This window comes from Carassius carassius, chromosome 6, assembly GCF_963082965.1.
Source record: "Carassius carassius chromosome 6, fCarCar2.1, whole genome shotgun sequence".
NCBI classification, from domain to species: Eukaryota; Metazoa; Chordata; class Actinopteri; order Cypriniformes; family Cyprinidae; genus Carassius; species Carassius carassius.
In genome coordinates, this window is record NC_081760.1 from 28,651,846 (window position 1) to 28,669,371 (window position 17,526).

General features: G+C 38.9%; 1 protein-coding gene across 1 annotated transcript in view; it reads right to left on the reverse strand.

Moving 5' to 3' along the window:
* The window catches only part of maml3 (mastermind-like transcriptional coactivator 3), a 133,073-nt gene extending 115,813 nt beyond the window's left edge, over positions 1-17,260 (reverse strand). Inside the window, exon 1 of the mRNA XM_059552551.1 lies at positions 15,916-17,260. Coding sequence (XP_059408534.1) covers positions 15,916-16,299 — 384 coding nt within the window. The 5' untranslated portion in view covers positions 16,300-17,260. The remainder of the gene's footprint in view (positions 1-15,915) is intronic.
* Positions 17,261-17,526: the final 266 nt, after the last annotated feature.

Consider the following 17,526-nt stretch of genomic DNA (forward strand, 5'->3'; position numbering starts at 1 on the left):
TTGAGGATGTCATAGCAGGTCAATAAAAGTTTAGAAGGTCTACGTAATTGGTGCAAAACACAAAGTATAAAGGACACTGAAAATCTGTAAAATAAGGGAAACTTTTGAAGAGGTTTCCCTTTTAGCATTTGTTATCTGGTTGTTTTCTGAACCACTCTGCTTAAACAAGGAAGTTATAAACCTGATCGAGAGAGCTTGACTAGGAATGTGCTCTTTTGTATGCTGCAGATGAAGTAGGTCATCCAAGAATTCCATTAATATTTTGTATACCATGGGAAAATATAACCCCTTAAAATCAACTTTTCTATTTGAATATAAAGTATTTTAAAAGGTAATTTATTCCTATGATTGCAAAGCTGAATTTTCAGCAGCCATTACTCCAATCTTGAGTGTCACATGATCCTTCAGAAATCATTAAGTTGATCTGAGAAATATATCTGCGCAAAACAGTTGTGCTGCTTAATATTTCTTTGGAAACTGTTTTTATCAGGATTGTCTGAGGAACAGAAAAGATTTAAAGAGCAACATTTAACTGAAATAGAAATTCTTTGTATCATTTTAAATGCCTTTACTTTCACTTTACTTTTACTTTCACGCGACCGCGTCGCTTCCATTATGAGCAAGCAGACCTCGCGCCTACATTGGAGATAACGAACTTGAGCACGCAAAAGACGCGATATGTGAATGGCCCCGAAAACACGAAGCGCTTCACAAAACTTATTCGCTTAGCACACCGTTATTTGTGAGTCCCGACAACGTCTTAGCCGTCAGAGTGCGTTTTCTCTGCGGCCGGCCTTATTGTTAACAGACTAAGGAGCCGACTTTCCCCAGATCATGTTTACATGCCCGTATTTCTTAACTACGTTCTACAATAGCCTAATTGCTGCAGGCTTTACGTTTTTTCTTTGTTCACTTTTTTCTTTTTTACTTTTTTTTTTTGCTTTTAATCTGTACTTTTGTTTGTTTGCATGCATTGTCAAAGGTTTTCAGCTACAAAACACGATGTGTAATGTTCAAGCTTATTGTGTGTAAGCTTGTTCAAAATGACGGAAACAATAAATGTTGCTGAAAAATAACGTCTGTCTCATTAAACTTAATTTAAATAAACGAATATTCGAATATTCATTTTTTTGTGAGCTCAAATATTCGAATGTGATATTTGCAGAAAACGCCCATCCCTAGTAAAAATAGCATTTGTGAGCACACGTACATCTACAATTATTCCAGAGAACACAGGGGCAAGGAGTCAATCAATGGTCCATTACATTTCTGGAAACAAATCTTTTAAAAGTATGTTCCAAAAACGTACACCCCTCATGCTGATCTGTCTGTGTGCATCTGTGTTTATTAGACTTGTGATGACTTTCGATTTATCATCCATGACAGTTGTAACATATGACAAAGGCATTAGAGTTGGTAAGTTTTAATAATTTCCATAAACCAGGTCAAATGGTCCTTTTATTTATTCAATTCAATTCAATTCAATTTAGATTCAGCTATTTGTTTGTACTGTTACTACAAAAAAAATTATTCTATTAAGCCCCTGTTTGAATTTATGTAATCATGCTTTTTGTACTGTTGCAAAATTGCAAGCTGCCATGTGAAATTTACTGTAATGGTGCATATAGACCTATTGTACTTTGTTTCTGATTCAGGTTGAAGTTCGCTAAAATGAGGAAGAGGCCCAAGAGGAAGGAAATGCGTTAAGAAACAACAAATGTCCATTTTGTAACAGAACATACAAATTATGCGTTTCAAATTATATGAATACTGAAAGACAGTCACTAATAGATGATACCTTAATAGTTTAAAGCTTCTAGTCACATGTTACAAAAAAGTTCAAGTATAAGGTTGCTTCATTTGAGTGTGTGTGTGTGTGTGTGTGTGTGTCTAGCGTGTAAAAGCTTGTTGATCTGGTCTATGCAGAAGTGAAATGCTAGGACAAGGACTAAGCTCACTCTGTGCAGATCACCAATGACAGATAATCCTATCAGCGCTAAAGTTCATTTTGAGGGTTGATGCTGCTATACTTGCCCTGCATAGTTCATGCTGAATTAAAGTGGGAATGGTTCTTACATTAACCTGCAGTTTACATGGAGGCTATATAAAATGTATTTATTTTCTTGAAAGTAATTAATTTTTTCTTCATCATGGATGCATTAAACGAATCAAAAGTGACACTAATGAACATAAATCACAGTTTCATATTATATTAATTCACAAATATATTATATTTATTCACAAATATATTAAGCAGAACAACTGTTTTCAACATTGATGATAAGAAATTAAGAATCATGCGACACTGAAGACTGGAGTAATGGCTGCTGGAAATTCAGCTTCGGCATCACAGGAATAAATTACATTGTAAAACATTCTGAAATAGACAACATTTATTTCATATTGCAATATGCAGCCTTGATGAGCATAAGAGACTTCTTTGATCATAAAACTAGTCCAATGGCACGGCCTTTAGGAAACTTACAAGGCACAGAAAAGTAAAGAATACACTATGTGGTTGTTCTCAATCTCCACCTCACTTTTTAAAATCAACATGGATAAAATGTGTGAAGGCGTCACAGCACGGGTGTTATAAGGTGGCTTTTGAATGACAAGACAGGATTCCAACATTGGGATTATGACAACAGTACTGTGTGCGTACAGACTGGACATGGATTAGTATGTGGTGCATTTAGACGTGTTCATAAAAAGTACACAAGCCTTTTTATGGGTGAGAAGCGTGTTCAACTGTTTATTGCTTAAAAACAGCACTTTCAGTCTTTCCACTTCAAAATGTAAATCTTTAATTCAATGTTACATGCTGTTTCTTTATAATCATGTGAAGTTTACTAGCAATTGATAAGTGAAAAATGTTTCGACATAAATCCTACATAAAAAGGTGGTTCCTTTAATGCAAATGAGGTAGCGACTGAGTGAAAGATCATGGTTGTGTTCCACACAATCTGGTCATTCATATGATGACTCTTGATGAGTATTTGGCCCCGGTCAGCTCCACAGACAATGAGGACGAGGACCGTTGGTGTGCCTTGAACATGTGTATGTAATGTCTGTGCACCATTTTTGTGTGACTCAAGGCCAAAGCAGTGGGAAACCATGGCATGGAGGAGCTGCATGAGTGTATGTGTGTGTCTGATGACACTCATCTATATTTAACCGGCTCTCTCATATGGTATAAAAGAAAGGCAGAGGCAGAGACTGACTTCCAGGCATCCTCCTAATCAATAATGAAGCGGTTTGTATAGTTTGTCTTCAAACAAACACACACAACCCTGATAAGATGATCCGAAGATTTTTGGGCTTTCTTTTCCCTTCGAAGAGTGACTATTAGACTTCACTTATGGGTAAAATAATGTCTCTTTTGCAGAAAGGTGTATCAGAATTTCTAAATAGCAATAGTCTGAACAAACTGTACTTCTATCCAGGTCTTGGAACAAGTAGTCTCTTTTTCGGCCTTTGCTTCACTTGTCTATTACAATGAAAAAGAAATTTCCAATGTCACTTGACCTTATATAAGATGCTCAAAGAATGGACACTCAGAACAGAAGATGTGTCATCGGTACTCAAAGATCCAACATGAAAGAAGATGGTCACATGAGATGCTTAATAGAGATGGTGAGAAGATGATCGAGTGAGTCATGAATCACTTGTTTTCCTAGAACAAGCTTTATAGGAGACTTCACTGTTTCTGGATCAGTGTTTACATCTGAAGCGCCGAGATGATCGGTGACCAATGCAATTATGTAGGAACTGATCATATTGGAACGGGTAAAACATAATGGACTTTTGTATGTACTCCATCTCTCGTTTTTTTCTCCATTTCTTTCTCTCTCTAACGTCCAAAGATCACGAAATAATTAAATAAATGGAGAGCCAGTGAGTTCTCTCTCACAACTTTCACAGACACATATTAACACTTCTGCTGTCTAATCCAGACGGGATTTTAAACAATGTGTAAGGACACTGGCATAGCATGTAACTACAAAAGTGCTAAGATCAAGTTTGAACTGCCAGTGTATATAAAAAGTATTAGAATCCTATAGCAGCTGCTGTCAATGCACTGTACAGAAGTCACAATATCGGGAAGTAACATCATTATGTCTAACATTAGTGCTGAAAAAACACCAGGGTGTTGCTACTGTGAAGAATTACTTTGGGTGCACTAGTGCAAGAGATTTCTGACACCTGATCAAAACTTACACAAAATCCCACCTGAAAACCCTGTAATGCATCTAACCTTTTAAGGAAAATTATGTTCACAAATTCAGACTTCTGAACTACTGATCTGATAAGCATTACATAATGTTTTAATGATATTATGTAAGAATGAACATTACCAATTTGTTTTAGCATGTTTATTAGATGTTCATAAGGTGAGGATGAATCAGTGCTGTTGTTTGATGCAAAAAAAAAAATAAATAAATAAAAAAAAAATAAACTATATTAGTCCTGTGTCATGTATTAGATACATAGAGTTTCTTAATTTGTAATAAGTCATAATTCAGTTTTGCAGTGCTTATGTTACATTTTGACAGACACTTCTGAACTTTCTACAAATGTAAATGTTTCAACACAAATGTAAGTGTAGAGTGTGTCATAGCTTGTCTATTAAGTATCTAAGTGCAAAGACAAAGCATGGGTTAAGTGCAAGCTCTACAAATTGGATAAAGCCTAGCTCAAACTGCTTCAAAGAGAAAAAAATAGATGCAAAATGGCCAGAAATTGTTAATGGCATATTTATTTAGCTATTAAGACACAGCTTTCCCTCCCAAATAATATCACTACATATTTCAGAGAGTATTCTGCTTAGTAGGCCATGAGGGTGTGGATCTCATGACACTTATTGAGACCTAAAAATTAGTGGTGTGCACGGATAGTCGATCATTCATTATGCTCTAATTATTCGATAAATAAAAATGATATTCGAATTTCGAGAGAAAAAAAAAGTTCACAATAAAACCTAATTTGGTCACTTTCTGTGATTCTCCACGTCATATTTGAAGATGTATGCAAGCAAAAAATAATTAATGAATGAATAAGGGGCCATTCACATATCGCCCCTAAAAACGCGTGGAAAACGCTAGGCGCGCAGCTTTCTCCTGCTTTCCAAAGTGGCCGCGGGTAGAAGCGCTCCTGAGGCGTCTGCCATTGCCAAGCAACCATGACCTGCTCTCTCCATGAAGAGGCAGAAATTTCAGCAAAAGGAAAAATCGCTTTCAGTAGCTCTGCTACTAAATTTATTTCAAAATGGCAATCCATATACAGCTATGATTTGACAGTTTAAAAGTTTCAAAGTTAAGTGTACTGTAGCCTTATTTTGTGAGCTCAAATATTTGAATGTGATATTTGCGGAAAACGCCCATCCCTACTAAAAATACAATATCAGGAGCAGAAAAAATTAAGTGCACAGAAACATTAATGCAGAAAAGTTTCAGATGTTCATTTTAAAATGGCCAGCACTGACCCAAAAACAAAAAATAGGCATTGGCCTACTTCTTGCACAACATATTGGTTGTGCTTTTGGCTAAATAAATCATGCATACCTTTATCAGCCTTTCTTGAAATTAGGGGTGCACCGAAATTTCGGCCGCCGAAAATTTTCGACCGAAATGGCATTATCGGTTTCAGGCCGAAATAAAAAAAACAGCCGAAAACGTAAACCGAAAATGAATGTCACCCGCCCCTCCCATCCGTGCGCAAGCGCTTAGGTTTCACTCATGGTCGAGCTGTTATCACGCGTCTGCCTATCAAAGATTAAGCATGTCAAAGGGCTGTCACAATCAAAAAAAGCTTGTCACAAAAGCTGCACAATCGATCGGACCAACCAACACAAGTTTCGAAAATGAAAACAGGGAATCGATTTTAACGGCCTTCTCTCGGAGCGCGTCCAGCTCGTCACTATACGCTCGCAGCGAACGCGCGTCACACAGCAACTGCAGGTTCTGACACACACACACACACACACACAGAGCCTATTAGTGCATAATATCAATGTAGCCTTCAGTAATGTTTTTCATTGATGTTATGGCAGTCCACATTGCTGACTTGTGCGCGTCTCAAGCACCCTCTTTACGTTCGCCCTAATGCCTGTTTAGTTGTCGGTGGATTTGCCTATATTTGGCGTTGAAAAACGGATCAACGCAAAATATAGGCAATTTACTAACGATTCAATGAACACTTTGCCTATGTCTCAAAAATCGAACAGGATTTTTTTTTTCACAAAAGTGACAGCCCTATATGAGAGGACACCAAAGTTGCAATATGTAACATTTGTTCTGCAAAAATCTCCAAAATTGTGGATTTTTTTGCACAATTTTTAAAAAACTATTTTATTTGATGGAGCATAAAACTTGAATAATAATTATTATTTATATTTATTGTAAAAAATATTTTATGTTTTGTTATGTAACTGTTAATAAAAGTTTGATTATTATATTGTGATTTTTCAATTCAGATCCATTAAATCCATAAGTTTTTAAAAGAAGCCATTTTCGGCTTCAGTTTCGGTTTTCGGCCAAGTGCATCCTAAATTTTCGGTTTCGGCGCAGAATTTTCATTTCGGTGCATCACTACTTGAAATGTTATCAAACCTTTGCGCCTGGAGAGTTTTGACTAATGGATAGATTACATCTGTTGGCCATGGTACTGTACAAGTGTCACGCAAACCACAACAAGGCATGAAATCACCTGGTGTAAGAATGAAGCATGGGGACTTCACTGGATCATTTCACAGTTTAAAGGGTGATAATATACTTGTGAACAGCAGGAATGATGAAACAACATTTCACTGGTCTAAGAATTAACAATAGTAATGCTAAATATTCACTAATAATGTCCAGCAACTTGATTATTCTATAGGACGATGACTATTTGTGAGCACAAACAGGTCTCGTGCTCTGTAAAGCTGAGATGGACTTTGTTTCGGTTCTCTCTGAGAAAGCAGCGGGTTTCCTGACACTGAGTCCATGCGTGTGGTCATACTGCAGGTGCATATGTTTGTGTGTAAATGCACAGCAGAATATGGATCCAATGAACCTCAATATAAAAAATGCCCAAAGACAACCATATTGGATATCTTCTTCTTTTAAAAATGTTTTGTGGTGTGTGTGTAAGAGGTGGTGTCGAGATCTCACTAGGGGTGTGAACGGACAGTCGAACATTCGAATATTCGTTCTGCTCTAATTATTCGATAAATAAAAATGATATTCGAATTTCGACATATTTTTGCTTGCCATAAATTTTTTTTAAAAAGTCCACAATAAAACCTAATTCGGTCACTTTCTGTGATTATCCACGGCATATTTGAAGATGTATGCAAGCAAAAAATAATTAATGAATGAATAAGAACTGCGGTCCTCTACAGTACTTCAAATATGCCGTGGAGAATCACAGAAAGTGACCGACTTCAAGAACATTCTTGCGGCATCTCTCATGCAACGAATAAACACCGCTAACTTGGAGAATGCAGTGAAAACTCCTCTTCTTGCATCCGCCCTAGACCCTTGGCACAAACATCTCAGGTTTCTCGATGAAAAATTGAGAGAAGTAAGAAAAAAAAAACTTTTTTGAACATTATCAGAACATTTTCCTTGATGCGAGTGGTGCGGATGCAGTCGCCGTCACCAACGATGAAGAGGATGCAATGCCCACTCGTTGGAAAAGGCTGAGACAGTTCTTCAGTGATGATTACAGAGAGTCCAGCCGAGACGAGTGGGAACAGTTCTTGCTGGAGCCATGTATTCCACCAGATGAGGATCCCATTTAGTGGTGAAACGAAAACACGAAGCGCTTCACAAAACTTATTCGCTTAGCACGCCATTATTTGTGAGTCCCGCCAACGTCTGTGCCGTCAGAGCGTGTTTTCTCTGCGGCCGGCCTTATTGTTAACAGACTAAGGAGCCGAATTTCCCCCGATCATGTTTACATGCCCGTGTTTCTAAAAAAGAACATGAAAAACAATAGAAAAAAAAAGTGAAAAAGATTTGCTGACAGTTTCAAAGTAGAGATCGACCGATACGGGTTTTTCTATAGCCAATGCCGATGCTTAGAGGTCAGGGTCAGCCGATGGCCGATATGTGCTGCCGATTTTTAGGGCCGATATCTTGAAGTTTTCCACTTCATTTGCATGCCAAAATGAAACACTAATAATAAGTGGATGCACAACATTTCTAAACTTATCATGATTTATTCAGCACTGACTTGAACCATCTCTCGAATCTTAATTTTGTGCACTGCACGGTATTAAAATAAAACATGTATCCAAAGTTAACCAAACAAATCAATAAACTGACCAAGTATTAAATATATAAAACAGGTAATATATATATATATATATATATATATATATATATATATATATATATATATATATATATATGTCAATCATTTACATAAAAGTTTTAGAGCATTTATCAAGTAGTATTTTTCAAGTTTAAATCTATATTTATTCACACCAGCTCTTGAAAACCTCTATACGAATACACTTGTCCGAAAAAATGCGGGGGACGAAGTTCCGTGATGATAAAAGTGGGGGGGGGACGTCCCCCGTGTCCCCCGCGTAATCTACGCCCCTGCAAATGATCATAATTACATCTATTCATTTTACAGTCCTGCTACTAGCATTTTATTCAGACTAAAACCCCTTTAATTCGGGTGAGAAAGCTTTTTTTCCATGTGGCTTTTGCACATAATAATAATACCGCTGCAGACGCATTTTGCAGCATTAAGGTTATTAATTGATCGTTAATTTAAACGACGATCGATCATGGAAGTTATTGAATATTGACATCCCTAAATACAAATGAGTTGGATGGAAAACTGGTTATTGTCTGCATCAAACCATGCTTCCGAACAAATGTCATTCACTGTTCTGGGCAGCTCCAGGACAGCTGTCTCTCCGAGCACGCTGCTGTCTGTGAGCGACGGAGTAACGTAGCCCTCAATCACGCTGCAGTGTTTGTAAGAGCTGCCAACTTCTCCACTCCATTTACAGAGTGAAATTCTCTGACTACCTTTATCTCCCAGGACTGTTGTTGAATCTTCCAAAAGTTTTGGCTTGGGGTGCTTCACATGCAGCAGCAGCACTTTCCACTGCACCAACAACACGGGGCTGCCCGCCGACATGCCTGACTTTAAATCGGCGCTACTGAACACGGATATCGGCCGATATATTAAAAAATGACAAATATCGGCCCGATATATCGGTCGACCTCTATTTCAAAGTTTCAAAGTTAAGTGTAAGCTACATTCTGTACAATAGACTAATTGCTGCAGGCTGCCTTACGTTTTTTCTTTTTTTTTTGCTTTTAATCTGTACTTTTGTTTGTTTTACACGCATTGTTAAAGATTTTCAGCTACAAAACACGATGTGTAATGTTCAAGCTTATTGTGTGTAAGCTTGTTCAAAAATGACGGAAACAATAAATGTTGCTGAAAAATAACGTCTGTCTCATTAAACTTAATTTAAATAAACGAATATTCGAATATTCGTTTTTTGTGAGCTCAAACATTCGAATGTGATATTTGCAGAAAACACCCATCCCTAGATATCACACACATTGATTTAACTACATGGACTATGTGCCGCAGTGTTGACGTACACCTTGTCCTACATTCCAGTGGACATGTGTACATGCATACCAGCATGAAAGTGTGTACTGCAACCATAACACTGCAGAGAGCATGAAGTGTGATTAAGGGAGGTCAGAGCAGTAGTACAACATTGTTAGCAGGAAAATACTCATTGTTTTTAATAACTAAATCAAAAACTATTTAAAAAAGTGTTTTCGTTCATTTAGGTGAAGTAAAAAAAAAATAATAATTAATTAAAAATGTTATATTTTACTAAAAATGACTAAAATGTGAATAAAAAAATATTGCTATGTTTAGCTTGACAAAACATAGCACTAAACAATAACTAAAACTACAAAAAAAAATTAAAAATAAAATTAAAAAAATAGAAATACAAAATACTATCATACGACAGAAATAACAATAAGATAACATATAAAACACTATAAAGATGTACCTGTAAGGTATTGAGAAAAGTAAAACTGTAAATTGTGTAATTTAAGACTTGAGGCTGTACATATTTTCTCCTCCCTATTCTGACACAGACAAAAGGTGCGAGGATTCTGGTAACGGACTCCAGTAACATTACTTCCCTATCTAGCACTCTTGGGTTAGTTTCTGTTTATCATTCATTTAACAAACAGCAGGTACAGATTGCTAGTTAGTAATGAATACTTCACCTTGGTACTGGGCTGCCAGGTTTTAAAATGTACAAGAAAATGTAGTTCATACAACTTGTGCACTACATTCCAAATTTTCTGATGTTAGCTGTGTGTGAGAAAGAAATTGAATTTCACTCATTATCTTGCCCTTCCCAAGTAGTTGCCAGTTTCTGGTCTCCATTGACTTCTACAGTATGTTTTTTTTCCCCAAACCATGGCAGTAGACACCAGAAACTTTTTGGTTTCCAACATTCCAAACATCTTCTTTTGTGTTCAACAGGGAAAAAAATGAAACTACTAAAGGTTTTAAACTACTTTAGGTGAGTAAATGATGAGAGAATTTTCATTTCTGGGTGAACTATCCCTTTAAGGCAGATTAATTCATTGGGTTAAATCATTCCACCCACCCACCACCAACAACAAAAAAATAAACAAATAAAGTTGTGGGGGAAAAGGTAATACGTTACACTAACAGAAACTAGAACTGCAAAATTTTCAGGTATCCTACGTTCCAGACAAACAACCCCTACAGGAAAATAAATTATTTGTATAAATGACTGCAGCTTTTCTGACCACTGAAATGCTTACATGAAGACACACACAGTGAGACGGATCACACACATTTATACCTGCGCTACCAGTCTTGTAGGCCTCCTGGCAAACACATACAGAAGGCAAGAAAGTTACACAGTGGCAATATGCTCTTGGAGTGTCTGACGTCACAAACCTCATGTAACCCTGCCAACTCAGGAGTTAAATTTAGATCTTGGGCACTCGTCCCAGACACGGCAAAACAATGTGATACCGCAAGCACCGCTTTAGCTAGAGAATACACACACGACTGCTGGATGTGACTTCGGGACTGATAAAATGTGCACACAGATGCATGAAACACACTTGAAGAGAAGTATTGTTAACTTTAAGAACTGCAACTTGGTTCAGAGGTGAGTTTGAGCTGAAAACTACACTTTCAGAGAAAGACATGAAGTCTCAAATGTCCATGAGCCAACATGAAGCGATTCATCCTGTAGATTCCCGGTGCTGCTGTTTGTTTTTATAAAATCTACAAAGGCCTTGTTCATACGTGGTATTAAAATCCATTTCAGATGATGGGTTAGAAGTGGAATAGCACTAAATACAGGTTTCAAAATACCGGCTCAATTTAATTTGGACCCTACAGTAACAGGCCAGTGTTGTTATTGTTAACTAAAACTATTCGTTCAAACGTTACAAATTTGGCAACTAACAGAAATAAAATAAATGTAAAGTTGAAAAACTAAAAATCACTAAAAGCAGAACTGAAATAAAATAAAGCTAATTCGATTTTAAATACTTAAAATTACTGACATTTAACTTATGCATGTTAGAACCAGGTGAAAACAACACTGCCTAGGATTTGATCACCCAAAACAGATCTCAATAACAGATGTAAACGAGGTCTCAAAGAGATAATATTGGAGTCCTGAACCTTGGCTGAAGACTGTAAGATTGTCCCCTCCTTTTATCACTAAGGGTTAAGATAAAATGTCATCACCTTACACTGGTTTCAAACTGTACTGCCATGACACACATGACTCACAAAGACTTGCACTCAAATGAATACATAAACTGAATACATGTTTCATAATGCATGTACAACCCGAATTCCGGAAAAGTTGGGACGTTTCTTAAATTTTAATAAAATGAAAACTAAAGGAATTTCAAATCACATGAGCCAATATTTTATTCACAAATCGAACATAGATAACGTAGCAAATGTTTAAACTGAGAAAGTTTACACTTTTATCCACTTAATTAGCTCATTTAAAATTTAATGCCTGCTACAGGTCTCCAAAAAGTTTGCACGGGGGCAACAAATGGCTAAAAAAGCAAGCAGTTTTGAAAAGATTCAGCTGGGAGAACATTTAGTGATTAATTAAGTTAATTGATATCAGGTCTGTAACATGATTAGCTATAAAAGCTTTGTATTAGAGAAGCAGAGTCTCTCAGAAGTAAAGATGGGCAGAGGCTCTCCAATCTGTGAAAGACTGCGTAAAAAAATTGTGGAAAACTTTAAAAACAATGTTCCACAATGTCAAATTGCAAAGGCTTTGCAAATCTCATCATCTATAGTGCATAACATCATCAAAAGATTCAGAGAAACTGGAGAAATCTCTGTGCGTAAGGGACAAGGCCGGAGACCTTTATTGGATGCCCGTGGTCTTCGGGCTCTCAGACGACACTGCATCACTCATCGGCATGATTGTGTCAATGACATTACTAAATGGGCCCAGGAATACTTTCAGAAACCACTGTTGGTAAACACAATCCGCCGTGCCATCAGCAGATGCCAACTAAAGCTCTATCATGCAAAAAGGAAGCCATATGTGAACATGGTCCAGAAGCGCCGTCGTGTCCTGTGGGCCAAGGCTCATTTAAAATGGACTATTTCAAAGTGGAATAGTGTTTTATGGTCAGACGAGTCCAAATTTGACATTCTTGTTGGAAATCACGGACGCCGTGTCCTCCGGGCTAAAGAGGAGGGAGACCTTCCAGCATGTTATCAGCGTTCAGTTCAAAAGCCAGCATCTCTGATGGTATGGGGGTGCATAAGTGCATACGGTATGGGCAGCTTGCATGTTTTGGAAGGCTCTGTGAATGCTGAAAGGTATATAAAGGTTTTAGAGCAACATATGCTTCCCTCCAAACAACGTCTATTTCAGGGAATGGCCTTGTTTATTTCAGCAGGACAATGCAAAACCACATACTGCAGCTATAACAACAGCATGGCTTCGTCGTAGAAGAGTCCGGGTGCTAACCTGGCCTACCTGCAGTCCAGATCTTTCACCTATAGAGAACATTTAGCGCATCATTAAACGAAAAATACGTCAAAGACGACCACGAACTCTTCAGCAGCTGGAAATCTATATAAGGCAAGAATGGGACCAAATTCCAACAGCAAAACTCCAGCAACTCATAGCCTCAATGCCCAGATGTCTTCAAACTGTTTTGAAAAGAAAAGGAGATGCTACACCATGGTAAACATGCCCCGTCCCAACTATTTTGAGACCTATAGCAGAAATCAAAATTGAAATTAGCTCATTTTGTGCATAAAATTGTAAACTTTCTCAGTTTAAACATTTGCTATGTTATCTATGTTCTATTGTGAATAAAATATTGGCTCATGTGATTTGAAAGTCTTTTAGTTTTCATTTTATTAAAATTTAAAAAACGTCCCAACTTTTCCGGAATTCGGGTTGTACAAAATATGAAACTAACACCTTTAAAAATGTACAGGTATCAGCAATTAAAGAGTGTAGATTAATATAACAATATCCATCTGTATAAATTAGGCATCATTTCAAAACAATTAATATTAAAGGGGTCATATGATGCTGTGTTCCTGCGGCTCAAGTGGTAGAGCATTGTGTTAACAGCACAAGGTTGTGGGTTCGACTCCCAGGGAACACATGTTGGGTAAAAAATGTTAGCCTGAATGCATGGTAAGTCGCTTCGGATAAAAGCATCTGCTAAATGCATAAATATCTTTTTTTATTTATTTATTTAAAAAGAACATTATTTGGCGTATTTGGTGTAATGAAATGTGTTTATGCGGTTTAAGGTTCAAAAAACACATTTTCTACATACTGTACATCATTGTTTCTCCTCTATGCCCCTCCTTCTGAAACGCGTAGATTTTTGCAAGGCTGGTCGGTCTGAAAAGCGAGGTGTGCTCTGATTGGACAGCTATCAGCTATCAGCTACCAGTGCATCGTGATTGGCCGAATACCTCAAGTGAGTGACAGAAATTTTACACCCCTTAAAATACTGTGATGCCCTGTCCAGCCAGAGCGACGAGACATAAACATAAAACCCATTATAAACATGATTTCTAGTGTGTCCTCTTTTGGAAGGCCAAACAAAGTAGTTTCACTTTCTCAACAAAACAGCGTCACACACCGCGGCCTTGAGTGGATGGAGGCCGGAGGCCTAGAGTGAGCCGGATTCTACGAAGGAGCATCCATTGGGCTTGCGCAACCTCATATGACGACCCCGGGCTGGACTCCGCTTCACCCACGGTAAAAGCCACAGTGCAATGTTGATATATTTCCTCAGTGACCAGCACGGATCAACTCCAGGCATGACGAAGCGGATATCGTCATCTTTTGGAAGGCCAAACAAAGTAGTTTTGCTTTCACAGTAAAACACACAGCGTCTATACGACATGGCGGCAACTACAATTCTACAACGAGAATAAAAGGTACGCCTTCTTTGCATTAACATCTGGGTGGCGTTATGCAAATCTTCCCACATAGTGAGGTAGAGATGTGGGGGTGTGTTAGAACTAGCCTTTTTAGGGGGGTGTGGACGAGTCTTGACTTTTATAGCTCTTTGGATTTGAGACTTTAGTCTTTGCAACTTTAATATCTTCTTTATGCACCGAGAGCTTGTAACGCTCCAAAAAGAAAGGAAATTTTAAATAGCATAATATGACCCCTTTAAAGGCTTTTTACATTGTTATTTATCCAGTTAACGTGCTGGACTTTACGTAGAGAGCAAGCATGCGCCTGTAGCAATTTCCTTAGATAAAAGCTGTCTACCAAGGCAGCTCGTTGGGTTTAGATAATGCCACTGTGTGGGGGCATAAGACCCTAACTCGACTTGATACAGCCACCTAGCTGCAGCACGGTGCGCATGTGGAGAAAAGACAGGGAAGCAGTGAGCCTGTGGTCTCTTTAAATCGCAATAGCATTTGGTGCCTGTATACCTGCTCAAAGTAATGCCTACAGCGCACAGAGGGAGGTCGACGACACCGGCCATTAACGCTTTGACAACTACCTATATCTATATCACCCTCAGAAAACAAAAGTCACTTAGCATTTCAAAGAGGATTTCACCGCCTTGACACAAAAGCCAAAGACACGACGCTCCTCCGCAATAGGTCCAGATTCAAGTGACTGATTTTTAACACTCTGTGGTGGCGTCTGAAGCGAGAGTCTGAGACTGATCCCAGCATACTGATAAAAGATCATGCCTGCAAGTGGATTTGTTTCCCCAGCGTACCCATCCTATACTTTTCATTAAATTATATCTATAGACTCCCCCCTAAAGAGTTGCATTGCATTGGCAACGTTATACATCCAAAGAGAGTTAAATGTGTCCTCGCCAATAAAAACAAAACAGACTACATCATTTCAAACAGCGCGCCTAAAAAGAAACTGAAACTAGTAACGTTAAAGTACCTTTTAAGCCAGTCCACATCGAACAGTAAAAAAACGAATACTTTAAAAAGCTAACTGATTTAGTTTTTCACCTCCCATAAAGTTATCTAAACATGTAACACGCCAGAACTACAAGTAGTAAGTAGGAGGAGATCGAATGACACCATCAACTACTACATAACTTTAAACAGACTGCGAAGTAGCTAAACGTCTCTAAAAGTTACTTGAAGCTCCCATACACTTCCACGTATGACTATGAATAGTCCGCAAATCGTGCTGAAGTTATGTGTTGTTATTATTATGACTGCACCAATTTAGAGTTTTCAGTTCCGACAAGTGTAGAAACGCAGACGCCGTGCGAAAGTTCGCACTGCAACCCAAACAAACCGCATTGTGTTCCCTCCAAACGCCGTGGAGTCCTGTAAAAGAACAGTCTCACGCACTGTAAGGAGAGCTGAACTCACCGCGATCAGAGTGCTGCTCCTCTGCTCGGTGCTCGCGGTCGAGTCGGGCTCTTGTTGCTTGCTCTGCTGCTTGCTGTTGCTGGATTTCTTGGCCCGCTGCTCTAAACTCCGCTGGTACAGACTCAGCGTCTCCCTGCGGTCCAGCTCCAGCTGCTCGGCGTGCGCTTGGTGGTATCGGCTCTCGCAGTTGACGTGGTGCCGTCGGCAGCCCTCGATCCGCTGCCGCAGCCGCTCAACCACTGTGCTGTGCTTCGGTATGCCCAGGTTACCGCCGGTGTTGCTGTTGGTTGCATTAATGGCAGAGTTTAAGTTCACGTTACTGTTATTAATGCAAATGCCACCGCCGGTCGGTACGGCAGCGGGGCTAGCAAAATCCCCCATCATCTGTGATTCGGGAAGAACTTTGTCAAGCCCCCCTGACACACTCTCTCCCCTCTCCAAAGCGGGGCAGAAGTCCGCTTCGCCAGGGAGGCGAATGCAGTGCAATTGGGGAGAAAGAAGCGTCTAAATGAGTGTAAATCCCTCCTCCGGGAGGATCGCCGTGTCAACCATTCAATAGACAACAGTGCGGGACCGTGGAGGAGCGAGAGAGGCGACCGGGTCTGTTACTCTCTCGCCTCTACTGGAGCTCCATCAAACATCCGGATGTTACTCGCAACCATCACGCATAAGCACCGCTGCTGCGAGCCCGTCGTTTTATTGTGTTGTCCTTTTGAAAAAAGTTTTGCCGTCTGCTGCGAACAGGCTCCGGAGTTGTTTCGTGAACTTGCATTTCATTAGTTTGGCCGGCGAAACCCTCCCCGAGCGCGTATAAGGTGTGCAGTTTCTTAAAGTCCCGATGGCTGGAGAGGAAATCCTACAGTCGCCAATGTGTACAGCAGCTGCCACCATCACAATAATCAAGCGCTCCCCTCCTCCATGCTAGCGGAGTGATATCAGGACAACAGCCGAGCGAAGAGCAGCCACCAGCCTGCGAGCAGCACGTCAGCTCCGCGCAAAACACGGCGCGGAATCTAGTGCGCTGGGCGCGGAGTCAATATTGACTTCAGAAGAGGTGAACGATAGAGCTGTGTAATGCTTTACCGGTGGATTGGGGAACTGCATCTGATACTCAAGAGTTCATGAGAGTACAAAGCACTATCGGACTGTGAGGTTTCACGGGGTAACATTGTTACACAATATATACATACCAAAATTAAATAGAAAAATAAGTTTACAAAAATACAACATAAATTCAAAAATAATTTCAAACAAAATTTAATAGAAAAGTAAAATATTTGTATCTTTAATAATAATGAACAAAAGCCTGCATGATTTGTTTTGATTTAAATAAATGTATAATAAATTAATAATAATAATTATTATAAAAAAGAATAACTAAGGAACTAAGGTTCTTCTATTGGTTTAGGTTCAGGAGCTAGTGGTTCTTTGGAGTTTAAAAGTCATATTGCAGGTTCTGCTCATCAGTGTATTGGTTTCTGTGTTCTGGGTTAAGATGTGTGTATTGTCTTCTGCACACAAGCCACAAGAGCAAGGGCAATACTTTTAAAAATAACTATGAAAGCTAGTGGAAACTAGCACAAACACATTTCCTGTATCAGCAAACAAGTT